Source organism: Podarcis erhardii, assembly GCF_964252035.2.
Source record: "Podarcis erhardii genome assembly, chromosome: 1".
NCBI lineage: Eukaryota > Metazoa > Chordata > Lepidosauria > Squamata > Lacertidae > Podarcis > Podarcis erhardii.
Window position 1 is genome coordinate 71,849,876 of NC_138497.1, and position 27,327 is coordinate 71,877,202.

At 39.3% G+C, this 27,327-nt stretch overlaps 2 protein-coding genes across 4 annotated transcripts in view; one reads left to right on the plus strand and one right to left on the minus strand.

The window, feature by feature from the left end:
* The window catches only part of PSMA1 (proteasome 20S subunit alpha 1), a 395,619-nt gene that overhangs the window by 209,683 nt on the left and 158,609 nt on the right, over window positions 1-27,327 (minus strand). The window lies entirely within an intron of this gene.
* The window catches only part of INSC (INSC spindle orientation adaptor protein), a 132,579-nt gene that overhangs the window by 59,056 nt on the left and 46,196 nt on the right, over window positions 1-27,327 (plus strand). For all 3 annotated transcript variants that reach the window (XM_081841283.1, XM_081841282.1, XM_081841281.1), the window contains 5 exons: window positions 16,049-16,394; window positions 17,604-17,656; window positions 17,976-18,099; window positions 18,984-19,097; window positions 25,780-25,905. In XM_081841283.1, the coding sequence (XP_081697409.1) occupies window positions 16,049-16,394; window positions 17,604-17,656; window positions 17,976-18,099; window positions 18,984-19,097; window positions 25,780-25,905 (763 nt within the window). The remainder of the gene's footprint in view (window positions 1-16,048; window positions 16,395-17,603; window positions 17,657-17,975; window positions 18,100-18,983; window positions 19,098-25,779; window positions 25,906-27,327) is intronic.

Consider the following 27,327-nt stretch of genomic DNA (forward strand, 5'->3'; position numbering starts at 1 on the left):
TTGATGTTAATCATAGGGCTCCCCCTATTGGTGGTTTACCCTTAGGTGGACTCCCTTCAGATGGGCGGGAGTCGAGATACAGCCTGGCTTCACCCAATGCCTAAGCCAAACCGCTCACACCTGTAACCAATAAAATTGTGGCCTATTTGAACCCATAAACCTAAATGCTCATGTCTGTGTGTTTGTTAGCCACTAGGGAACTGCGGGTCGCGGGCTCTTGGCATGCAAATCAGCAAATTTCCTTCAACAATGTAAAAAGTTATTTGTGGATTTACCCGTTATGATCGAGGTTGAAATGTCAGAAGCTTAACCTTTCCACTTCTGATCACGAAGACATAATGGAGTCTAGCCTAACCATCCCACCTTGCTGCCCTGCCACTGCTATAACCACACAGAATCTGAGTTTGTGTGCCACTCTGATGCTGTTTTTCTCAATGTCAGGGTAGGGGCTTGCGTTACATCAGGGAATTGACATGAGAGGACAGGTATCCCAAACCAACACCTCCATCATCTTTAGAGCAGCTCACTGGAGCTAATTATTAGCAAAACAAAACTTATGGAAGACCCTAAACTACAGATCTCCTCTCCTGCTCTTTTTCTGCCGCTGAAGAGAATCCCTGTTACAATAGTCAAGCCCCCAAGTTTTTCTACATACCAGCCTTCTCGCTGCTTCCACAGACTTTAAGTAAAACTGCGTGTAAACTGAGGGTGCCAAAAAAGGGCAGGTGTCTGGAGTCCTGGGTCTTTTTGTATTCTTGTTATTGCTTTTCTCCAGAAGGTGCTCACCTTTCAAAAGTAGCTTCCTGCTCTCATTAAAAACACATCCTCGCAAGACAAAAGTCTGTCAGGAAACACTGAAGTCCAGGCAAAACAATCAGTTCTGCGTATCCTGACAGCCTATGTATTATATTCTGATAGCAGGATGTTGTGACTGAATGAGAATATGTACTTCTGTGGTTTTGAGTCTAAACATTTGGACCCACCATCATTTTAAGCTAAGGTGTTAAGACAAATTGGAAGCAAATCTTGCACAATGTGTCACTTGGTCAGGGGAAGCTGGTTCACTTAAGGGGCTAGAGAGCAGAAAGGACAACAGTACAGACATTTTCTTTTCTGGAAGCTAGCTGGGCTAGTTCACTTTTCAGATTGTTAGATGTGAAAACCAGCTCTTCCAAGCTCTTTAAATGGTTAGATCTTTTTACTCATTAATACAGCTGTGTGTGTGCATTCTACCCGCAGGGTTCAGGACAGGAAGCAATATTAGAAAACATTAGCCAACTATAATATCTCACAGGAAGAAACAGAGCATGAAGAGATGATTGTTGGTTTTGCTGCTGTTTTTAGTTTGATAATTTGAGTTTTAAGGGCTGGATTTTTGCTGCTATTATGTTCACATCTAAGGTGTAAAGCTCCTGAGTTTCACACATTAATCGTAACCCCAGCCAGTTTATTTGCTTATTTATTTGTCTGCAGTCCTATAAACTTCTAATTTACAATTTAATGGGCCAGGAAGTCTCTCTCTTTGTTTCTACAAAAAGGGCAAGATAATACAGAAATTTTTATACTCTAGGGAAAAAAATCTAGATATTTTAAATGTGCATATTTCCTTAGAGTAAAACAGGGAGACATATATATTTGGAACAATATTTTTATTCTAATATTTATTTTCTATTGCAAATTGGCTCCTGAAGAAAAACTATCTGCTTGTTAATATTTAGTGTCAGGGGTTACATCCTCAAGCCTGAGAGGATGATATTGCTATTGTGGCAAAGACAATAGCATCCACTGCTGTTTCAGTTTTCTAATTCCAAAGGTTGTTTTCATGTATAATAATATGGAACTTTATTTGAGCCCAAAGCAACAATCATCGCAGGACACTTGGCTTATTTTTGTTCTCTGTGTTCTCTTTCTGGAAAACATTGTTCTTCTTTTTTTTTTTTAAATGCCTTGGAATACTGAGTGCCTAATTTGTATTTAGAAGTTCACTGGGAAGTGAATGAGCTCCATTCTCATTCAGTGACAAGAAATGAGTAGGGTGACTTCATATTCTTGAATCAGTTAATTATCTGTCTGGTGCTACCTGTTTAGACACCTCCTCTCATTCTCTGAGTTTCCATAATTTCGATTCCTTTTGAGATTTATCCTTTCAAAACATGATGTCACCACAGACTAGATAAAATTGCAAGTGTTGGTAAGATCAGGGTTAGCAAAGTATTGGTGTTTTGAGTGGGTTTTTTTGGCTGATTCATGCATTTCAAAACTTATGTGATTAGCTTATTCATACAGCTATGGAGCCAGGTGACTTGCAAAATGAATCCTGCTAGGAGAAGTTAAGCTGCAGGATTTCGTGAGACTAGTTCTCTGGTGTTATATTGCGTACGTAGTTAGGTGGATATATCAGTCAGTGAAGGCACCTGGTTAGTGAATGTTGGAGAGGAATAATTGGTCTTGTAGGTAGAATTTAGTAGTCTTCATTCCATTGACAAAAAGGCATCCATTAGCAAAAAGGGCAGGACCAGCCAACCCATGAGGCTAGATTAGGTGACCACCTTAGGTGGCAGGATCCACAGAGGCAGCAAATCCCAATGTAGATCTTTATTCCTCTCTTGTTTCTGAGGTAGATATTCACTTATCCCTTCTTCCCTGGCAGGGTGAGATTAGGGTGAGCACCAATTGGTGGCTTGTCTCAGGTGCCAAAATGTCTCGGGCTTCTCATGATTCCTCATTCAAATAGTTCCCTGTTCCCCCCAATTCTGGTCTTCTGTTGGATTCTACCTTGTATTTCTGGGAATGATGACATCAAGAAACAAAGGAAGGACACCGTAAAGGGAAAATATACCCTCGCAAAGGAGGGGTCCAGAGCTTTGTTTGCAGAACCGTTTAGACAAGTTGTGCTACTACAACATCAGTATTTCAGGTATAAGGACAGTGTAGCTTCTCAGGTATTTTGAAGGATAACTGGGCCACTATAAGTGACAAGCTCTTGGATCATGAAAACTGCTGTGTAAAAGGTTAATGAATTTCCCACATCTGTCTATCCTCCTTGGACAGAGGATACTGGAGAAATACCCACCCTTGAATTATTTATTGTCTTGTGGTAGCATATCCGAAAAGCTGTCACACATTAACATTTCGGTGGAAGAAATGTTTCAGTGTAGCTAATAGATTAAACAGCAATAAGTCACCAGGACTGCTTGGCGTTCACCCAAGAGTGCTGAAAGAATTCAAAGATGAACCTGCTGAACTGCTGACTCTGACTTGTAGCTTCTATCTGACGTAAGCCTCTCCACAGCAGATTTGGAAAATCACACTTTTAAAAATAAATAAATAAAAGATTTCCGGACTATTCCTGTAAACTATGCTCCAAGGTTAGAAAAACTGGTTTGCAACAAGCGTATCACGGCAAGACTATTTGTATTCTTTTCCTTTGAAAAGAAATCCCAGTAAAACAGCTGTACCAACATTTACACAAGTATTCATGATGGAAGTATGTAAAAGTATTGTTCCTATAAATGAAATGGTTCTGTATGATTGCACAGGTACTGGAAGCAGGTAGAAGATACTCAACAGGATCAAACTATTTGATGAAAACATTGCTTTAATCACAATGCAGTCTAAACCTTATTCTCTTTTGGATGCTTCCAGATGGGTTTCATTGCGGAATTGGTGCCCCTCATGCATGCCTTATAATTGCTTCTTCTTCTTCTTTTTTGTTTTGACCATGTTTTTAGATTATATATATATCAATCAACTGAATAAATATTCTGTCAACAACTCTGGACTTCTTAATCATCAGATACTCCGAAGTGTTGGTGCAACATTTCATTAACCCTGTAGATATCCAGGCTTTGTAATAATAAGTGCATATTCATAACTTATAAATTTGTCACCACTGGTGACAATGAAGATGATTTATTCAAGAAAAATTAACTCTGTACTGCTGCATCTAACCTACATCTGTACAATTGTAATGATCAATACAATCGATGCCGGTGGAGTGAAATCAACAATAATTTTCTGAAAAACTTAATTTTTATAGCCACCTATGTCTTCCTGAAATCCCCACATTAGTTTTCTGTCTGATCCTGGAGCACAGACTCCTCGTATTTACCTTCAAAGCCTTCCATGGCTTTGCCCTCCCTTCCCCGCTCTTTGTCCCCATATCTCTAGAAGTGGAGTGGAGCCCCAACACTGGCTTTGTGGCAGGTGTGTTGTTGCTGCTGCTTATGGGACAAGAGGGGCAAGTTGATGCGGAAAATGACATGGTGCGGATGCACTGACTGGACTGCTGGATTGGTTTTGCCAGTGCATCTACACCAGTACTATTTTTCTAGAAAAAGAGGTGCTGGAGTTCACAATGAACGTCTCCCTTATTCTCTTGGAATGGCAATGGCGCCTACCTGAGAGGTGTTGGAGTTGAGCTCTGGTGAGCATCAGCTGGAAAAACAAGCTCTGATCTACACTGCACCAATCTGTACTGAAAAGTGTGGGATGAAGAAATTATTTTGGCGGGAAAATGTATAAACATTGCAGATTGGGATGAATGCTGTTTGTCACATGACCTCCCCAAACACCAATTGGGATGAATGCTCATGAAAAACTAAGCACACTTATCAGAACGACTACATGTTCTCTAGCGAGTGCTTACTCCTTCATATTCCTTCTAAAAATATTGCTTTTCTGTGTCATGCTAGCAACAATCCATTAGCCCTCATTTTCATTTATTTGCTATGCATTCTTTTATATAGCTTTTTGAGGGTAAGAAATGACCCCAGCTGAAATGACATTTAACGTCTCACTGAAATGAATCCATATTCTCTTCTACTTTGTAATGATGAGCTGAAATGTCTTAGAATATGTGTTTCAGATATAACGTCTACCCATCTTGCACCTAATTCTTTCAAAGCTAGCACACACTTCTTCTAACAGCATTAAATATCACCTGTGGCTCACCGATCTACCTTATCTACCATTGTTGACAGGCATTGTGGACTATGGCATTTATGCTGCTCTTAACTGCAGTAGGAAAGTGGATCCAGTGCTTTATGGTGGAAATTTGCTTTCCCCACAAGTAACTGCTGTGTGCCCCATCTCCATGGACTTCCACCCTTTTCTAGGGTGGGAAATGGTTGCTTTCTCCCTTTTATCTGAATCCTATGCTGGATCGTAGGATACTGCACCAAGGAGACAGCACAACTATGCTCTTATACAAACATTTTCGGAGCACAGTTCGGATGCTGGGAAGCCCAGCCAGATGGGCGGGGTATAAATAAATTATTATTATTATTATTATTATTATTATTATTATTATGCACGTGGTGAGCACCCACTAAATTCTGATCACTAGCATAAATTCTACTCACAAAATACTCTAGTATAGGATGCTTATGGGTTATAAAAGGCAAATGAAGCAGAGCATGTGTAGCATAAAGTGGTCCTCAACTGAAATGGGGTTATGGTAGCATATATAAAAAAATGGATTGAATAATCAGAAGGGATTTGTTTTGTTTTGTTTTGTTTTGTTTAAATGACCTGTCTCAAGGCAATTCATTTTCTATAATTTCTGCTGGACAGGATGACTACAATTTCTTTAATTAGTTGCCTGCTGTGCAAATACTTATTGATGTGTGTGTATAGTTAAAATGGAAAGGTAAATGTGTAGACACATTTAAGAGGGTCCATACTGTGAATTAATGTAGGTTTGGGCTGTCTATTACTCACCCCAGATTTGGAAGACTTTCCCACTGGCTCCTGTAGCGCTCTGTAAGCATTATTTTAGACTGTTGGGAAAGCATGTAATTTTGGTTAGGGCATATGGTCAAATGCGATTAAACCATGTTTGTCACAGATATTTGTGGCTTTTTAAAAAAAAAAAAAAAACACACGTCAAGAATATAAAGGCCCGAACGAAGGAAGTAGAGAGAGTGTTTTTCAATTTGAACCATGTGTGTTTCTCAGGTTCTCCATAGTTAATTTAGGTCAGAGAGAGAGAGAAAGAGAGAGAGAGAGAGAGAGAGAGTATGCAGAGCTCTCTTTACATAAGTTTTCATACTTTTTTCTATGGGCTGGATAGCAGCCCTGTGATTCCTCAACATTATGGTTTGAAAAGAATGAACACACCTGAGAAAGGACCCTAGATTCATCTTTAGCTGTACAGAATGGCTGTGTTTGGGTATCATGATAAATTATGGTTTATTGTGATGGGAATTAGTTTAGCCTCTCCCCCACTCCCAGGCTACTATGCTCCCCACCCTCCTCTAGTAAAGTTTTGAGGAGATTAGAAACATTCACTTCTCACATGTCAGTCAAACCTTAAACTTTGGTTAATCTTAACTCTGGTTCATTGAAACAAGCCATTGTTTGAAGCTGGCTTCTTTCAAACACATTAAGAATAAACATAGTTTGTTTCACTGGAAAGAGATGACAAGCTCTTGCTAATGAAAAACGGAACCCCAAACTTCCAAATTCCTTGTAGACAAGCGAGAAGAGGAGAAATAAGTGCAAACCTGGGGGAGGCAGTGCTTGCAACCTTCATTATAACCATGGTTTATTGTGACATCTAAATACAACTAATGTGTGACTAGTGCTGGCCTAGATCCATTCAAAATAATGTAGAATCTTAGATTTTCAGAACAGTGATTTTCATAACTGTAGGGTTGTAACCAAGGACAGAAGAGAAGTCAGTTTTGGCTTATGCATCACATGCATATTCTAAGTAATTTATGGGACAAGATTCATACCAATTAAACCTGAGCTATTACCCACAAGCCAACTAAGCCTTGCTGTCTTTAATGGAAGAGATCAGGCTTAATTGCAAGCATTATGGTTTATGAATCAGGTCTTCATGAGTCCAAGATGGATGTTGTGTACCTAATTACATTTGCTCAAGTCACCTTCAGTGTGACTGTGTACACAACTGGATTAATGATTGAAATCTAATCCTGAGTTGTAAGACCTGGCTCTTCTGTCTGGCTTTTGATCAAGTAGCTGGTTTTCTGTGGGTGCCTTAAATCCATAGTGACTCTGTTTATGTTTTTCATGTATTTTTCTGAATTGCTGTAAAAGCAAAATAGAAGAAAAATGCAAGTCCTCAAGCCATTCATGTGGATTAGTCTCACTTATTTCATTTCTACTCTACTGTATATATTTTAAGAGTATGTGAGTTCAGAGTTTTAGCCTAAATCATTCTAAGAAATGACAATACTTAGGAGCTCATCACATTGAAAATCAATAGTACTTTACTTCACCTGAAATGTGACTGACTTTGTTTAGCCATGTATTTTACTTTATTATCTAAAGTGTTTTGGACCGGACTGCTTGGCATAAACGGGAAACTCTCAAATTTTGAAGGCTTTACAATACAATGCATCTGTCTCTAGAAAGGATGGTGTGTGCCTGGCTGGACCAGTAACTGCACACGTTGAAGATGTCTCTCTGCATTTGCCACTGGGGGATGAGCAGAATTGTTTCTGACACTGCCAGCAACGAAATGTCAGCTTTAATAGCACCAGCCATCTGCTCTTCTGAAAGTTTTTCTTCCCACTAAAGAGATGATCAGTTTTGTCAGAGATTGACATGTTCAACCTGCTGTTAGGTCTGTGCAGGGTTTGATACACACAAACAGCTCATCTCTAGACAGTTACACAAATGTCCATCCATCCATCTATCTATCATCTATCTATCTATCTATCTATCTATCTATCTATCTATCATCTATCTATCTATCTATCTATCTATCTATCTATCATCTATCTATCATCTATCTATCTATCATCATCTATATCTATCTATCATCTATATCTATCTATCTATCTATCATCTATCTATCTATCTATCTATCTATCTATCATCTATCTATCTATCATCTATCTATCTATCTATCTATCTATCTATCTATCATCTATCTATCTATCTATCTATCTATCTATCTATCTATCATCTATCATCTATCTATATCTATCTATCTATCATTATCTATCTATCATCTATCATTTATCTATCTATCTATCTATCTATCTATCTATCTATCTATCTGTCATCTATCTATCTATCTGTCATCTATCTATCTGTCATCTATATCTATCATCTATCTATCTATCATCTATCTATCATCTATATCTATCTATCTATCTATCTATCTATCTATCTATCTATCTATCTATCTATCTATCTATCTATCCTATCATCTATCTATATCTATCTATCTATCTATCTATCTATCTATCTATCTATCATCTATCTATCTATCATCTATCTATAGGTCTAAAACACTTACAATGCTAAGATATTTATAATTCTCATAGCTTTTTTATAATGCTGTTCTTCATGTATTTTAGAGAAATATTTTGACACAAACCCCACAGCATTATAGAATATTGGAAAACATAATATTGAGGACATGTGAATTCCTATCAGCTTATGAAGCTGTCCTATACTGAATCCGATCAATGGTCCATGTCGCTTGGTACTGTATATAGTTGCTCTTCAGGCAGGAGTCTTTCCCATCCCTATCTGAAAAAGCTGAGCATTAAACCCAGAACCTTCTACTTTCAAAGCTTGTGCTCTAATTTTTGCATAAATGTGCATTTGTATTTCAAACCCAGGATTCTACTGATGAACTGCCTTGGACGATTGGATAGTGGAGATACACTGAAAGGCAGGATAAAATCTATTAGATGAATTAAACCTTGTAAGTGAAAGGTGAAAGCTCACAATCTAATTCTCTTGTCCCCTGCTCTACAAGGTGGTTCTTATTTCCAACACACACAACTCTTACTATAGTACCCTGAGACTCCTTTAGATGTTTGGATCACAATAGTTACATTTGCTGAAAGATGCATGCCCAGCAACAATTCAAGCTTAAGACAAATGGCCAGTACCTATAGTTTTCATTCAAGTTCTAGAACTACCGAACATATACCCAAAACGTTCAGCATGAATGTTCATGGTACAGGTCAGAAAATATCCCCCTCCCCCTTTTTTTGCAACACTCCCAGCATCGATTCCTGAAATCTAATTAGGGTCTGAACCAAGAGCATCTCTAAGAGGAACAGTAAAGGCAGTGCCATTTCTATAGCTGTTAGTGTGGGCTCAGAATGATTGCCATTCTAATACTTCTATTAATCTCAGGAAAATCAGTTAAGCTGTTTTCCTGCCTGTAAAGGTTTCTCTCTGCTGGTTCAGTTATTGATTTTAATTTTAACTGAAACCAGGGAATAAATGTAGAATAATAAAGAAGTAATATAGTGGTGCTTAGAGCTATATATTTGCAGCTTGTTTGGAGATGTTGTGCACCTTGAAAGGCAAAGTAGCCGCTGTTCTTAAGATTCCACTCTGGACTATAAAATACACCTAGTGTCAGGAAACTGCCATCGGAGCCAGAGGAGGAGGGAGGGCTCCAGAGGGATTCCGGAGAGCGTCCCAGGAGGGAGAGAGGCAGCCCATCTTCTGGGGAAGGAAATCAGCGTAGCACCAGTGGAGAAGGGGGGCAAATGGGGGAATTGGCGAGGGGGCTCCATGACTCCTCGCCGGAGACCAGCGGGGAGAGCACGGGTCCTCCGCTGCTCACACCCTCCCTGCGCAGAAGGCTTCCGCGCAGGGAGAGTAGGCGGAGACTAGGCGTCAAAGAGCTTCTTTGCTGGAAGTAGTTCAAGAAACGCCCACTGATGGATTCTACCAGCGATTGAGACAGCCACGGATGAGTGGCTGTCCGGACAGAAAGGGTTCACCCAGGTAACCCAGCCAAGCGTGGCGCCGATTTACGCACAAGCAACCCCTAGAACCATTACACCTAGTATGGTTGTTTTATATGTAGCCAGGCTAATTCAGTGGTATCTTGGATTAAAAACACCTTGGGTTAGAAACACTTTGGGTTACAGACTCCGCTAACCCGGAAATAGTACCTCGGGTTAAGGACTTTACCTCAGGATGAGGACAGAAATTGCGTGCCAGTGGCTTTAGCCACTAGCTAAAGTGGTACCTCAGGTTAAGAACGGTTTGAGGTTAAGAACAGACCTCCGGAACGAATTAAGTTAGTAACCCGACGTACCACTGTACTGAATACAAAATGCATTTATGAAATCTATTATGAGGACTGGATTTTATGTTCCATGATATTTTAGCCTGGGAACTTCCTCTCTGCCCAGAACATTGGAGGCTATACACCACACCCCCTCTACAGTATTTATAGGAACTCAAACACTGAGATCCTGCTCTGTTCCAGTAACAAGAAGCCGAAAGCACCAGCCTGAAGATGACGAGTGAGACCTCGTCGAAACGTCGCCTAGACACCCCAACTTTTACACGGGAAGACACCCGAGGACACCAAAACCTGCATTCCTGTACCCGTGAAAATCTACGAAAGCAAATATATATATATATATATATATATATATATATATATATATATATATTCAAATAAGGGGTTGCATCAATAAGGGGTTGCATCAAATAATGGCTTTGCTTTAGGGGGAAATTTGCAAGGATGAGGATGGAAGAGTTTTAGGAATTCAAATTAACTACCAGGGAGAGAAAATAAACGTGGTAACAGTCTATGCCCCAAACTCAAATAGAATGGAGTTCTTTAAAAAACTGGAACAATCTTTATTAGAGCTAGACAACAATAAACTGGTCTTACTCGGAGATTTAAATGCGGTTCCGACACCAGAACTAGATAGAAGTACAAGAAAAAAGAACATAAATCAAGGGAAATTACCGAAATCATTTAATGATCTGGAAGAAAATCTGGACCTAATAGATATATGGAGATACAAAAACCCTACAACGAAACAATTTACCCATTTCTCTGAACCACATCAGAGCTGGAGCAGGCTGGATCAGATATGGATCTCAAGAGAATTAATAATAAGAAAGGAGAAATGTGAAATACTACCCAGAACCTTATCGGATCATAGCCCAATAACATTAAAATTAAAGTGGAAGATCCAAGGGTTGTACAGATGGAGAATGAATGACTACCTACTTGAAAAAGAAGAAGTGATCGAAAAAGCTAAAACTACCATAAAAGACTATTTTGACTTAAACATCAACAAAGGAACAGGTATAGACACAGTATGGGATGCTAGCAAGGCTGTGTTAAGAGGTCTCCTGATACAACAAAATACCGAAAGAAAAAAGGCTAAAGAAAAAAAGAAGAATTAATCCATCAATTGAAAGAATGCGAAAAAAATATGATAAAAAATCCAAACGACGATGGCCATAAGCAACAATATAAAATGCTCCAAACAGAATATTCGATATTAATAAGCCAAGAGGTGGAATGGGGAATAAAGTTAATGAAACAAAGGTCCTTCGAATCGGCAAATAAAATTGGAAAGTTTCTGGCGTGGCAACTGAGAAAAAGAAGAAAACTTAGTACCATCAATAAAATAAAAGTTGAAGAACAAGTCCTGGAAGACCCCAATGAAATAAAAAAGAACTTCCTTAAATTCTATGAGAACCTATACAAAAGAGAAGAAGAAGATTTAACGGGCATCGCAAAATACCTAGAAGAAAATAGTCCCAAAAATATATCAGAAGAGGAAAGAACCGCCTTAAATAAACCCATAAAAATAGAGGAGATCCAAGAGGCACTCAAAAGGATGCAACTGGGGAAAGCCCCAGGCCCAGATGGGTTATCTGCCAAGTATTACAAGGTCCTAGAGGAATACATAACACCAGTACTATGTGACGTAATCAACGAGATACTAAGAGGAGGAAAAATGCCAGCATCCTGGAAAGAAGCCTATATCACGTTGATTCCGAAACCAGATTCAGACAAACTTAACATCAAGAATTACAGACCGATTTCATTATTGAATAACGACTACAAGATCTTCGCAGATATAATGGCACACAGACTTAAAAAGTGTTTAACTAATCTCATTCATATTGACCAGGCCGGTTTCCTTCCCAACAGACAAATAAAAGATAACATTAGACATACAATAGACATTATTGAATATTTAGAATGTCATAATGAAATTCCCGCTGCTTTAATGTTTGTCGATGCCGAGAAGGCTTTCGACAATGTCTCTTGGGGTTTTCTGATAAAGTGCCTGGAAAGATCAGGGATAGATGGCACATTCCTGGAAGGAGTTAGAGCAATCTACACACAACAAAGAGCTAGATTAATTATTAACAATACCCTGACAGAACAGTTTGAAATAGCAAAAGGCACTCGACAGGGGTGCCCTCTGTCACCGCTGTTGTTTATCATGGTCTTAGAGATAATCACAAACAAGATAAGAAAAACCCCAGAGATCCGTGGCATAAAAATAGGAGCGAAAGAATATAAACTGAAAACATATGCAGACGATCTTATGCTGTCATTGGAAGAACCAAAAGAGAGCGTCGGCAAAGTGTTAAAGCTACTAGAGGAATTTGGAAAATTATCCGGATTTAAATTGAACAGAGCAAAAACCAAAATAATGACCAAAAATATGGAAGAAGAAACCAAAAACGATCTTGAAAGTCAAACTGGAATTAAAATAACTAAAAAAGTTAAATACCTTGGAATCTGGTTAACTATGAAAAATATAAATCTGATTGAAAATAACTACAAGAAAACATGGAAAGAAATAATGAAGGACTTGGATACATGGAATAGAATACATCTCTCGTGGATGGGGAGAATGGCGGCGATTAAAATGAGCTTACTACCTAAATTACTCTTCCTATTCCAGAATATACAGATAATTAGAGGAACCTCAATATTCAAAGAATGGCAGAGATTACTTTCTAAATTCATTTGGCAGACCAAGAATTAGATTTAAATTGCTCACAGACCAAAGAGATAGGGGTGGTCTTGCGGTTCCAAATTTGAGGTTATATTACGAAGCTGCATGTCTTTCTTGGGTAAAAGACTGGATTGTCATCAAAAACAAAAATTTGTTAGATCTAGAGGGGTTTAATCTAAGATTCGGTTGGCATGCCTATTTATGGCGAGACAAAGGAAGGGTTCATAAAGGTTTTTCTAATCACATTCTCAGAGGGCCACTGCTGGAAGTGTGGGAAAGGAATAAAAAATTGTTGGAGCAGAAAACGCCCTGGTGGTTATCACCAATAGACATTTTAACAATTAAAAAATTAAACATTGAGGGGGAAAGATGGACATATGAAGATTTACTAACCAAAACAGAATCCGGGTGGAGGATTAGACCTTACGAAGAAATAAAAAGCAAGCTGACTGGCTGGATTCAATACCATCAAATTAATTCAATGTGGAGGGAAGATAATAAGATCGGAATAAATGACAAGAAATCTAGATTTCAGATTGAAATAATAGAAAGTAAAACAAAATTATTATCAAAAATGTACAACCAGTTGCTTGAGTGGGACACCAAGGACGAGGAAGTAAAGGATGTGATGGTGAAGTGGGCGGTAGACCTAGGGTACAACATAGAGTTTGACAAATGGAAGGCATTGTGGTGTAAAGATATGAATTTCTCAGCATGCACGACACTAAAGGAAAACATGTATAAGATGATGTACAGATGGTACATAACGCCGGTAAAACTACATAAAATGTATAGAACGGGCGATAAACTGTGTTGGAAATGTAAGAGCAAGGAGGGCGATTTCATCCATACGTGGTGGACGTGCGAGATTCTCAAAAAATTTTGGGAATCCATCTATAATGAATTAAAAAAAATTCTTAAATATACGTTTGTTAAAAAAACCGAAGCCTTCCTGCTGGGGATAATTGGTAAGGATATCAAAGAAGAAGATAGAACCTTTTTTCAATATGCAACGGTGGCCGCCAGAACCCTCATAGCACAGTACTGGAAAACACCAAAAATCCCAACACTAAAGGAGTGGCAACTTAAATTATCCGATTATTTGGAGTTGGCTAAATTGACACAGAAAATAAGAAATCAAAGAAGTGCAAAATTTAACAATGAATGGGATAAATTTAGGATATATATGGAAATAGAGACAAGGGGAAAATCAAAATGTTGATCAGAAACACATATGTACTTACAGAAATCACAGTAGGCATGAGATAACGCTTACTACGTAAAAAGTTTTATTAAGGAATAGACACAGCAGATAGATAAACAAGGCAATATTTTCCGAAATCGAGATAAAGGGAAGTCGATCAATGTCATTTAAAGTTGTATGTATTTCGTGTTTTTCTTTTTTCTCTCTTTTTCTTTTTCTTTTCTTTTTTTCCCTTCTCTTTTTCTGTTTTTTCTTTTTCATTTTGTCTTTTGTACGTTTGTGAAACATATTTATGTCAAAATTTAATAAACTAAAAAAAAAGTTAGTAACCCGATGTACCACTGTACTGAATACAAAATGCATTTATGAAATCTATTATGAGGGCTGGATTTTATGTTCCATGATTATATATATATATATATATATATATATATATATATTCAAATAAGGGGTTGCATCAATAAGGGGTTGCATCAAATAATGGCTTTGCTTTAGGGGGAAATGTTTTTACTTGTGCACAGGGCACCCAAATGCTGCCAACCTCACCAAACTACTGCAGTCCTCTTGGCCATACCCCGTTCTATTCTAGAAGGCCCAGTAATCCTTAGGAGCAACTCAGGGTCAAACTGGTTAGAGAGGGAATGTCAAAATGACTTGTGCAAGTTGAAATGTTTCCTGCCAAGGCAAAGCCACCCAGGATGCAACCCAGGAAAAATAAGTGAATCCACTAAAACAAATCAGAATCTTGAAAACAAGAGTATGAATGAAAGAAGCTATTACAGTATGAAAATACAACAGGCACAAAGCATAACTAATCAAATTACAGCTTTGAAGACTACAGCACATGAAAACTACAATCCATAATAAGGAAGAATATTGGTCATAGATTGAGTTTAAGGTAACTCTTGTTACTTTTGGAGCTAGCTGAGGAAAGTTGCTGGATACCTTAAGGAATCCTCCTAGAGTCATAATTTTGGCTCACAGATCAAAGGTACTTTCGGATTAAATTTGCGAATAATCCCCTCACAGCAAGGTCAGTACACTTCTCTGTATGGCTCCTCTGTAGTGACAGACGATGCAGCACCTCTCCATTGAGCATAACTGGCAGTGTGCTTATTCTTGTGTCGTCTGTAAACAATAAGGTCTGGACATGTGTCCAATGTTCACAAGATTAGTTCAATACCCCCAAATTACTGAACAAGTCAATCTGAGTTGCTGCATAGGAAATCGTGATATGAAATAGCTCTGGGGTTCTAATCCTCGTTATACATACTTAGACTTGCAATCAACTTAAATCATTGTGACTGATATCCAAATAAATGTTTAGAATCTGACACCAGTCTTATATAAAAGTGTGACTGGCATGTTAAATAATCACAGTGAAAACAAGCTACTAACTTGCTAGGGAGTGGAATGGGGAGCAGGTACTCAAGACCAAACCTTTAAGCAGAGTTGCATAGGCCACCATGAATGGGAAATCTATGGCTAATGTGCATATTTTATGTGCATATAATATGTAACATAATCTCAGGAATTTTGTGGGTATTTTGTGTTAAACAGGCACATATCATTCAGCCAAATGTCAGCTACTGCAGGAATGGACATTACTGTGCAGTTTATGCATGCAGACAAATTAAAAACCATGTGTAGCTGTAGTTCATAAAGTGGATTAGCTGGAACAAAGTAGATTCTGTTGCCTTTTTCTCAAACTGAGATAAATGGTCTATTTATCCATAATCATGGCTATTAGCCATGATTATGGATAAAATATAATCTCTAAATGGAGGCAGTATATAGTATCTTGGGGACAAAAAACAGGAAATGGCTGTCTCTATCAAACCCTAAATTTTGACTCGCCAATACATCTGCCCGTCCGCTGTTAGAAACGTGGATATTTGATAGAATCTGGAAAATTAATGCTTATGAAATCAACCTTAGAATGTCTAGCATTCAGCCGGTATTCATTTTCATCTGCCCAATGGAACTTCAATATACTTTTTGTGCCTGAATCTTGTGCCTGAAATGTAGAAGCTCTGCGCCAGATTTACTAGATAGGAGCTTGTATACTAATATGTAGTATTTTCCTCTCCCCCGCCCTTCTTTTCAGTATGCATTTAATCCAGGTAGACTCTGTTCAACGGTGGATGGAAGACTTGAAGCTCATGACTGATTGTGAATGCATGTGTATTCTTCAGTCAAAACCAATCAGCCTAGAAGAAGATGCCCAAAGTGAATTTTCTCTGTCATCGGAACACAGCGCTTGTGATAACTTGCAGTTGTTGCTGAAAAGAGCTTGGATTATAAGCACTGAGCTAACCAGGATCGTTCAAAAACTAGAGAACAACAGGTGGCAGAGGGTCCACAGCATGACAGTAAGAGTCAACTGCCATGTCCGTTCAATGATAAATGAATACAATACATTCAAGAGGAATTCTTGGGAAGAAATGCATCAGGTAGGATTACTGTGAAATGACAGCATCCAGAATGCTGAGATAAATGTTTGTTTTTAAAGGAAAGACCCCATAGAAATCTTTACATGCATGTTTTTGTTTCGTTTTGAATAAAACTTATTCTAAACATATTACCAATTCATCCTCTTGGGTTTTGGAAATAGACACATCATGTAATAATGGGAAACCTATCAAGCTGCCTATACTAGCTCAGACTATTTCCCCATCTAGCTCAATAGCTCTGACAGGCATATTGCTTTCCAAGGTAACAGTCCTTGACATCACTTCCTACCTATGGGAGGAATTCAGTGTAGCGTTGAACAGATAGCTTCATCAGCACAAGAGAAGAGAAGAAGAAGAGTTTGGATTTGATATACCGCTTTATCACTACCCAAAGGAGTCTCAAAGCGGCTAACATTCTCCTTTCCCTTCCTCCCCCACAACTAACACTCTGTGAGGTGAGTGGGGCTGAGAGACTTCAAAGAAGTGTGACTGGCCCAAGGTCACCCAGCAGCTGCATGTGGAGGAGTGGAGACATGAACCCGGTTCACCAGATTACGAATCTACTGCTCTTAACCACTACACCACACTGGCTCCCACAAGCATTTCTGTTTGCTGAATGGAATGGCCTGCCCTCTCCTTGTCCCCCTCCCTGCTGTTTCAGGGGTTTCCCTGAGTCTCCCAGAGCCAAAGGGGGGGCTATAGGGGACACACGGGGAAGAGAAAGGGGGCAAACCCAATTGCTCGAAGTCGTTACATGGGCTTCTGCTTGTAGGGCTCATTAGTTGAATGTTTTAGATTGGCAATGTCAAGGACTGAACCTGGAACCTTCTGCATTCAAAACACACTCTTCAAAACACACTCTTCTGCATTCAAAACACACTCTTCAAAACCCAGCTGATTGGGTACAGCTCAGCCACAGATTCCCCACCCCAGTTTTAGAGAAAAACCACTTTGAGATGAGGGTGCTTAGAGCAGAGAAACAGGGGGCTGGTGGGAGGAAAGTCTTTAAAACTTCTACTTCTTTCCCCATTGATTTCCTGCTCTAAATCGCCCCTCTAGGCCACAATCAATTAAATTTAATTTAAAAATACTTTAAATTAAAATTCATCCTTTGGTTCTGTTTAAAGCAATGTAATTCTATGATTTCCCATAAAGCAAAGACAAACTATAACACTAAAACAACACATCTCTGTTCTCTTTCATCTGCAGTATGAAAAAATGCTAGTGGAAAAATGTTCTGAACTTACAACAGTTACTGAAAGGTAATATAAAATAATTGTTTTGCCCAGTGAAATAAATGGATCACTTTATACTCTCAATTAGTGCTTTTAATCTGTTGGCTCTGATGCAGGCAATTATTATTTTTTGTTAGTAGTGAAATGGTGGTTCTACATAGTGGGGTTCTACATTTCTGTGTTTTAGCCTATTTCTTAACAGAAGTGAACTGGCACTTTGGGTCATCATCTTAAATTGGTGCCTTACTGTTTGGCCTCACATCTTGATTAAGGCTTAGCTTCTGTTCACATGATGGCTAAAGCACCACAGGGACAATTGCACTATTTTTCTTACATTTCCTTTCAGGTGCATCCAGATTGAAGATGAGCAGATATTAAAGTCTATGAAATCTTGTATTAATGATGCTCTAACCACAGTTGCACAGTATTTTGGCCAATTGATAGAACTAGCTTTAACACATGAAATAAAGGTTAGTAAATATTCTTAACTATATGTAACAATAAGGAAAATGTTTGGAAGTATTAAAGTATTTGCTTTGTTTTCATCCCATGAATGTATCATGCAGCCTCTGAGGTCTCCTGGGACTCATCACTGATGTTCTCATTTTTGGGGTTTGGAAATGCAGTTTGGCAGGGCCTTTTTTTTCTCGAAAAAGAGGTGCCAGAACTCACCATGAATGCCTCCCTTGTGCTCTTATACAGTGGTACCTTGGTTCTCAAACTTAATCCCTTCCGGAAGTCTGTTCCAAAACCAAAGCGTTCCAAAACCAAGGTGTGCTTTCCTCATTGAAAGTCATGCAAAATGGATTAATTTGTTCCAGATTTTTAAAAACAACTCCTAAAACAGCAATTTAACATGAATTTTACTATCTAACACAACCATTGATCTATAAAATGAAAGGAATAAACAATGTACTGCAGCCACACAATAATCAATCAATCAATAGCTGAACTGGGTTCCACACAGTCACAAAAACAAAACAAAAAGAGCCGCAAAATAAATAGCAAAAACAGACAGACCTCAGTGTCTCAAAACGGAAGTGTTGCACTCAAAATGGAAGCGTAACACTCGAAACGGAGCACGTTCAGCTTCTGAAAAAAGTTCGCAAACCAGGTTACTTACTTACTTCCAGGTTTCCAGTGTTTCGGTTCCAAGTTGTTTGAGTACCAAGGCATTTGAGAATCAAGGTACCACTGTAAGGGCACTTTCCCCTAAACAAAAACTCTGCAATTTCAACACAAAGCTTTAAGCTAACTAAATTCACAAGAAACCAAGAAGCCAAGCCCTAGACATCACTCTGTTTGCACGTATATGTGGAAGTAAATGAAATTTATGCTTGTCTTTGTTGCCCAGAACCTGGTGAGAGAAATAGACACATCAGATAATCTGTATTCTGCTGAGTCAGCTACCAGCAACTTGTTCAGTCTTACCCAGGAAGGCTCTCACCTGTGCCGCATCATTGCTAAGGTAAGCCCCCCTTGTACTCATGTGTTCTTTTGTAGGTGTCTTGTAACATGAAATGACCAGGAAAGCTATTCTGTATTCTAAGAGGAAATCAGTGTTTCTGAAGCTCTATCTCAATCTATCTATTCATGCTCTAGCTAAAAAAAAAAAAATGTCCACAAGTCAGTCCAAATGGGTTCTCATATTTGCCAAGATAAATATTGTCAAAACAATTGTAAAACAATTGCAATATTAAAACCACAATAACCAAAGCAGCTGTTTAGCAAGCCAGCCTAGCAATGTAACAGTAGCAGGAGCCCAAGGCACCACCGGTCATCCTGCCTTGGGCTCCTGCTACAGTTGCTGTTTTGCAGAGTGAACTCAGTGAAGCAGTCAGATGGGCTTCACTAGAATGAGAGTTCCATAGGCAAGAACTGCTAGCTCTCAACCTAACCTACATTAAGGTATCTGAAGAAATGAGCATGCACATGAAAGCTTATACCAAGAACAAACTTAGTTGGTCTCTAAGGTGCTACTGGACATTTTTTTATTTTTATTTTTTATATTTCAACTACATTATAGGGTTGTTGTTAAGACAAAATGGAATATGGGCCATGTATTCTGCTTTGAGCTACAGAGGAAAGATGGGATAAAATTGTGATGTAATAATAAATAAATAAATAAATGGCAGAATCATTTGTCACCAGAAGATGTGGTCTTAATTTTACAGAGATACAAGGTTCTTTCAAAACAAGTTTTTTTCTATTAAAAAAATAATCATTTGAATTCAGGGAACTTTCTATTACTTCAATCGATTGCCTCTTCACATCTTTTTAATTTCAAAAGGTCAGTTGACAAGAAGTTGTTTGGGCTGTCAGTCACCTTGATTGAATGGTTTCAATGAAAAAATGAACTTGATGCTTAGGCATTGTGTTGGGGTTCTTCATAGTTATACCAGATTTCATGGAGTGGTAACAAAGAGAAGTAAATATAATATATTATATTTGACATAGCCAATCTGTTAGATGAAACAGACTGAAATCCTATGTGCATTTATGGGAAAATAAGCCCCATTGAGCACTGTGGATTTTCCATTTGAATACATTTGCATGGAATAATACTGTGAGTTCCTTGAATTATTGCTGTATATTATTTTGGTTATTGTTGCTGAATTCACATCCTACTTTTCTACAAAAAGTACACAAGGCAGCTTACACAAAATCAATACAGTACAAAATAAGATAAAAGAGAGTGTCAAGAACAGTCAAAAATAAGAAGCAGCTTTAAGAGCAGCAAATAAATGGCTAAGAGTTATTTAGCCTCTAGGATTGTGTTCTCAGCCTACAAGCATAAGAATGGTCTCTTTGGCTTAGGTCAACATTTCATTTAGCCCAGCATTCTGTCTCTGATATGGGTCAGGCTCACAAGCATAATGCTGAGAGCCATTGCTTGTTGTTTGACTACTTCATCATCCTCATCAGCTATATTACTGCCCAAACCTGGAGTTTCCATTAAGTTACTACAGCTAATAGCTGTTGACACAATAATCCTTTCTGAAGTTATTCTAACCCTAAAAAAGAAATTCACCTAAAACCCAAATTACAAGCTGCTTTGGAAGTGTGCCTACCATTATGATCCCAAAACTGATGGGTATCTCTCCATGTTAGCTTGGTACTTGTGTGAACAGAAGCTGTATGATCCAAGCAAATAACCACACCAGAGAAACTATAGTTAATGAAGGCATGGAGGATAATCTGCCCAAACCAGAGGTGCTCCTGTCCATGTAGGCAGCTAAATGCTCTGAGGAACCCACGAGGGCAAGTCACTGGCCATTCTGGTATCCTGATAATTAAGTGACTTGTGGGTTATGTAACAAAGGGCTTCATTTGGTCCATTACTCAATAACCCAGAGTTCTAGTCTTTCATCTATGGAGCCACATGGCAGAGGAAATCAAAGCCCCTTCCACTGGACTCCTCTTTCCCATCTGTATTTTATATTTCTCTCATTTTGTGTGGGAAAAGAAAAGCAGGGCATACATATAGTGCTTGAATACATTAAATTGTACATATTGACCAGAAGATTTGAAGAGAAAATTCTCTATCACGGTTTATCTGTTAGGCTCTGCCTTTTGGACTGTCAGATTCCAGACCCATAAATCTTACCGCGTTTGCAAAAACAATCTGTCTTTTTAAAGCTTTGCCATCACAATAAGACCTCAGTTAAGCGGGGTTATTAATCTTAAGGATGGTTTGTTGGACTTGTAGAAAATGGGCTCTATTAAAGCAAATTATTTCTAAATTATTTCAGTGTTAGTCACAGTTAAGAATAAGGCAAGACCAAACAGACAGACAGACAGACAGACAGACAGACAAACAAACACAGAAACATGGTTAAGATTCCTGTAAACAGTTTTCTCCAAAGGAGATCTACTGAGCCCATCAAAGAGGCAGTGAGGGCATGATTTACGACTTGCTCACCATACCAGTGACATTGGAGTCAAGACTTAAGAACTGGATAACTATTAGGGTTGTTTTTTTAAAAAATAAGAATAAAATAAAGCATCAGTTTTCACATGGCTGGAGGATGCAGAAGGGGGACCTTAAATTAGGCAGTTTACTCATCTCTCTTTCTTGCACACACCTCCACGGAACAGATTCATCCTTTTATTATTACAGGCTACACCATGAAAATTAATGCTGTTTTAATAAAGGAGGTTGAGTGGATTTCCATTAAAATGTTTCTCAGCCCTATAGCTCTGATATTTAGAATGCCCTTCGATCACACCAGGTTTTTCATCCTGTGGTAAATAAAGGGTTGTGTCCAGCATTTAACGCTCAGGAGCCAGAATGTTTGAAAAGCTCCTGCAGCCTCCTTCCTTTAATCCTTTCCCTCTTAGATTAAACATGTTCAGTTTCTTGAAGTTGTTAAACCATCTGCTTTGTCTCCCGCAACCTTTATTTTTCATTTATTTGTTTCTTTATTTAAAAAACAAACAAACCACATTGCCAGTCTCCTTTGAACCTCTTCCAGTCTCCCCCTTCAGCTGCCTATGCAATGTGCGACCTGTGCAACATATGGAGAAAATTGCCCAAGCTGCATAGCAACCCACTGTACCCAAATAGCTTTCTCTTTGAACCAGCTGTTTTATGATAAACTGGCTTTACCTTCTATCAGGGAGAGAGACAGAAATGAAAGGCAAAGAGGCGTTACTGTAGAGTGCAGAGCTCCAGCTGTCAATTCTAATCCTAGGTTCTACATCACATCGGCTTGCATGCTCTGCCTGAAACACAAGAACAAGAAAGGCCCTACTGGACCAGACGAACATTTTCTTTCCCACAGTGGCCAAGTTGATGCCTCTGGGAAGCTCTCAGGTGGGACATGAGTGCAGTAGCATCCTCCCACTTGTGGTACCCATCAACTGGTACTCAGAGACATTCTGCCTCCAATACTGCATGTCATGTAGCTCTCATGACTAATAGCCACTGATATCCTGAAGGAGTGTCTCCATCCCCATTGTTCAGCCCTGACACTGAGATCCAGCGCCGAGGGCCTTCTGCTGGTTCCTCTACTGTGAGAAGTGAGGTTACAGGGAACCAGGCAGAGGGCCTTCTTGGTAGTGGCGCCTGCCCTGTGGAACACCCTCCCATCAGATGTCAAGGAAATAAACAACTATCTGACTTTTAGAAGACATCTGAAGGCAACCCTGTTAAGGGAAGTTTTTAATGTTTGATGTTTTATCGTGTTTTTAATATTCTGTTGGGAGCAGCCCAGAGTGGCTGGGGAAACCCAACCAGATAGATGGGATATAAGTAATAATAATAATAATAATAATAATAATCCCCCAGGAATTTGTCCAGTCCCCTTTTAAAGCCATCCAAGTTGGTGGCCATCACTTCATTATGTGGCAGTAGATGCTACAGTTTAACTATGAACTGTCTGAAGAAATACTTAATTCACTCAGCTTCACTAGATGACCCCAGGTTCTAGTACTATGAAAGAGGGAGAAAGACCTTTGTCTATTATCTTTTTGCACTGTGCATAATTTTGCACCTCTTTCTCATGTTCTCCCTTACTTTTTTCTAAACTAAAGGTTTCCTATTCCATGGAGGCATTCTGGTCTCCCTTGCAGACTAAGGCAACTGAAGATGCAGGGACCATTTGGTGCTGAACCTGGCATCGCCTCTCTCAGTGGACGCGTTAAGCTGCAAATGATATTATGCAGTTAATATATTTTGCTTTTTGCTGAAAGTATGCTGATAGTTCACTTTCTGTCAGTGGTAGATGAAAGCATGCGGCCTTTTTGTCACACAGTTGTTTCCAGCTAATGCACTAGTGTCAGCAGGGACTTAGCAGTGTCATCCATTTAAAGTTCCCACTTAATAAGGCTGTAGAGAAGAAAGATAGCCCTTCAGTCCTGATGGTCCTGCTGCCATTCTGTAAACTGATCAACCGCACTGGCTTTTAAACGTGCAGTGACAAACTCTGCACAGTACATATTGCCTTTGATTTAGGATAAGTGCAGTGTAATTGTTTTTTAGTCATGTGTGCAAACATTTATAAAACTATGTCACATTCCGATATTTCATTTCTTTGCTTTCACACACAGACACACACAGCTTGGGTTTCCTGCTTGTGGAAAGCTGATTTTAGTGTAGCTGAAAAGCTCAGGGGACATGCCCAAAAATGGCAGGTGAAGTTTTCATGTGCAATGAGGGCCACTCTGAGGTAAAAAAATATACCACAGATGAAGTGGTAGAATGGGCCTCTGAAGAAGTGTGACCCCGAGGCCAATTTTCTCCCTTCCAAGGATGTTTTAAACCAGGGGGGGCTAACATGTGGCCCTCTGGAAGTTGTTTGATTGCAACTCACATCAGCCAATGGTGAGGGATGATTCGAGCCAGCTCTATTTAAATAGTGAAGGAAAGTTTAAAATAAACTTGTAGAGGAGTGGCGGTCATGGGGAAATAATTGGTCTTTGAGGGAAGGGCAATTCCTCTGACAATTAAATTTTGGAGAAATGGTGTTCAGAGGAGGCAACCTAACTCTCCACCTTGGCTGGGTGAAGGCTTGGCTATGGATGCTGCTTTCTAGTGCCAACATTTCAAAGCAGCATACACATGCACATTGTCTGCAGTGACCACAATGCCACCCGCTCCCTTTTTAAAGTCTACAATGAATGGCAACAGTCCTCCAGGGTTTCAGGCAGAAGTCTTTCTCAGCCCTGGATGCTATGGCCCTTATGTGATGCAAGATATGGTGCACAGTGCCTGTGTAGTAGGATTTTGATGACAGATGATTGTCCCACTGACCTTCCACAGTGGTGATGAGCAGCTAGGCGTGCTGATTCCTCCCCTCCTCAAGAACAATCTGGGAAAAGTCAGGGAGAAGCTCAAGTATCTCCTGTCAATTGTAAGCAGAACACAGCAGAATAGATTAATACTATTAGTGAAATCAAGCAATAGCAACATGCCTGTGGCCTTGGGTGATTAAAGGTTCTTTGTCTGGTGCCTGGAAGACCACAGGCACCAGGCTAGCCTTCCTGAAGGTGTGTGAACAACCACCGAGAGAGCCCTCCTTCAAGGAGGACATCTGATGGTGAATGCAAGGCTCATTCAAATGCATGCACTTCTGGAACATTAGCATTTTCCATGGTATGCAAATGGAGTAAGATATAGTCAGATTTTGTTATGAAAAAGTGGATACAGTTCCTACTTACCACCAGGTTAAATACACATTCATATCCATTTACTTACTAAGTGCAACGTTGGAGAACCGCTTGATGAAAAGGCAGAATGCAAATTTAATGAATAAGTATATTTTCCTACGTTAAATTAAACTCTTGGACTGTATTCTTTTTATGTAGAATCAAAGAAAAGGTTGATGGCAACCCTTGGGCCACTGTTCTGCATTAGCTCCCAGGGAGATAGGACTATTCAAGAGCAGCTTTTGCCTTTCATTTTCATTCCATAAATCAATGGAATTTCATTTGCTTTCCTTGGGCTGTTCTATTGCCAATAAAGCTTTCTGAATTGTCTTATTGCTGTGTAATGCAAATGTAATAGGGAAAAGGAAGAATTTCATGAAACTGCAAAACCACTCAAGCCGAGGATTTTAAGCAAACTTATCTGCAGATAATTTTCACTCGAATCAGAATTGAAATTTGTGGTGTCCAGAATTTCAGCAAGGCTAAACAGAACTAAGTTTATTTCTGCATTGGCCTGTCATTTTATTATTCCATTAGATACTGTGGTCCTGGGGCAATTGCCTCTGAACTTGGGTCTGGATTCTGGCAAGGAGCCTATGAAAGCAAACACATTGCTCATGAACTAATTCAAGACACTCAGAAAAGCTAACATTGTCTTGGGGGGTAGTAATTACAGACAGGGAAGCAGAAATGTGGATAATTACGCATAATTTGTGTGTGTGTTCTTACTTTTAGTTGAAGTGCAAAACGAACAGTTTTCATTTTAATATTTCAGGAGAATATAGTGCTCTTGAAATTGGAAATTCTAATGGTAACTCACCATATGTGCAACAAATTTAAATTTAAAAGATATGTGTTCTCAATAGAAGCTTGTTTCTGCTGAGCTGCTGGTATGTACATAGAAGAAATTATGAAAAGAGTAATAGTTTGTCCTGAAATAAGACTGCATTGGACTGCATGGTAATTTATTCCAACTGGTTTCCTGATTTTTTTTTCAACAGGAAGGGGGCATTGTTGCTCTTTTTAAGATCTGCCGTCAGGATTGCTTCAGGTGCCTATATCCTCAGACACTCAGGACATTGGCATCTGTCTGCTGTGTGGAGGAAGGAATCCAACAGCTGGAAAAGGTATGATTATCTTAGCACTCTGTCTGTGCTAAAGAAAGTATTCTCCTTAGGACTTTGTATAACCCAAGCCAGGGAAAGTATTTATTCTTTCCAGAAAGGGACTTTTGCTTGATGTACTGGTTGCAAATATTGCACCCATTTAATGGATGCAGATAGCACTTTTATTAAGTGACCAGTTTTGCCAGTCAATCCTGAGATAAAGCAAGTAGCAAACAGCCTCTGCTGGATGTTTTTGGATCCTCCCTTCCTTTCGTTTGTAGTAGAACACTGTAACGTAGCAGCTAAGCAAAACTGGGCTGTGAATTGGGAAGCCTTTGGATTTAATCTTGCCTTCATTATGAATCTGATATACCCTACAGAGTAGTTCCAAGAATTGCTAACATAATATATACCTATCACATATTTTTCCTGGCTTTTCTCCAAAGAGCTCAGGGGTGGTAAATTGGCTCTTTCTCCACCCATTTTATACTTGCAATAAGCATGTGATGACTAGCCGAAGGTGGGCTTCAAGGCTTAGTGGAGATTTGAACACGGATCTCCCTGGTCCCCAGTCCCCCAAGGGAAAATGTCCCAGGCAGGGCCAATATCAAAAGTGGGTGGGGCCAAAGCCCATCCACTCACCCCCCATTGTCACTACATTTCATCTCTACATCCTTTCTCAGCATACAGAGGCAGTGAGTGTAGCGTGGCCAGCATTTAAATTTGCCAGGTGCTCTTGGCCACTTGCGACCAAGTGAAGATGCCCATGTACCAGGATGGTGTCTGATGTCTCCACCGTTTGGAGGTGCATGCCTGGGAATCCTTGGATCTTGCTTGATTCCACACACTATCTGCGATATATTATCTGCACAATCAGAATGAATTTCAGGAAGAAAAATATGTATTGAAAAATATGACTTTTGAGCTGTCTGGCCCCAAAAGGACAACTAGACATTCCGTTTTGGTGATTGTAACCCTGGTTTAAGGAGCCCCGTGGCACCTAGTTTATATATCTGAGTTTCTAACACTGTCAGTGACAGGCGAGACCTAGCAGGCTGGACGTTCTCCATTGCTGTTCTAACCACTCCATATGCTGGCTCTCACAATGTATGAAAATTGCTATGAATACTTAGCAGGGTCAGGAGAACCAGTAGAAGGAGCAGAGAAGATATTGCTCTATTTGGCAAGCAGAAATGTTTATGCTTGTGTGACAATCGCATTAGTGCAACGCTGAATTCCACCCTAAGTATATACAGTTTTGCATAGGGAAAGTAAATATAGAGTTGCCTGGAAAGAAGTACATGAAGCAATTCTTTCTGAATTGGTTATATGACTTGGTTTATAAATTTGTGCTCTGTCCAGTACCTCCCCCAATTCACTGAAATGTGGAGAGTTCTGAATAGATTCGAGTCATTTTTCCTGTCAACACTTCAGGGATGGTGA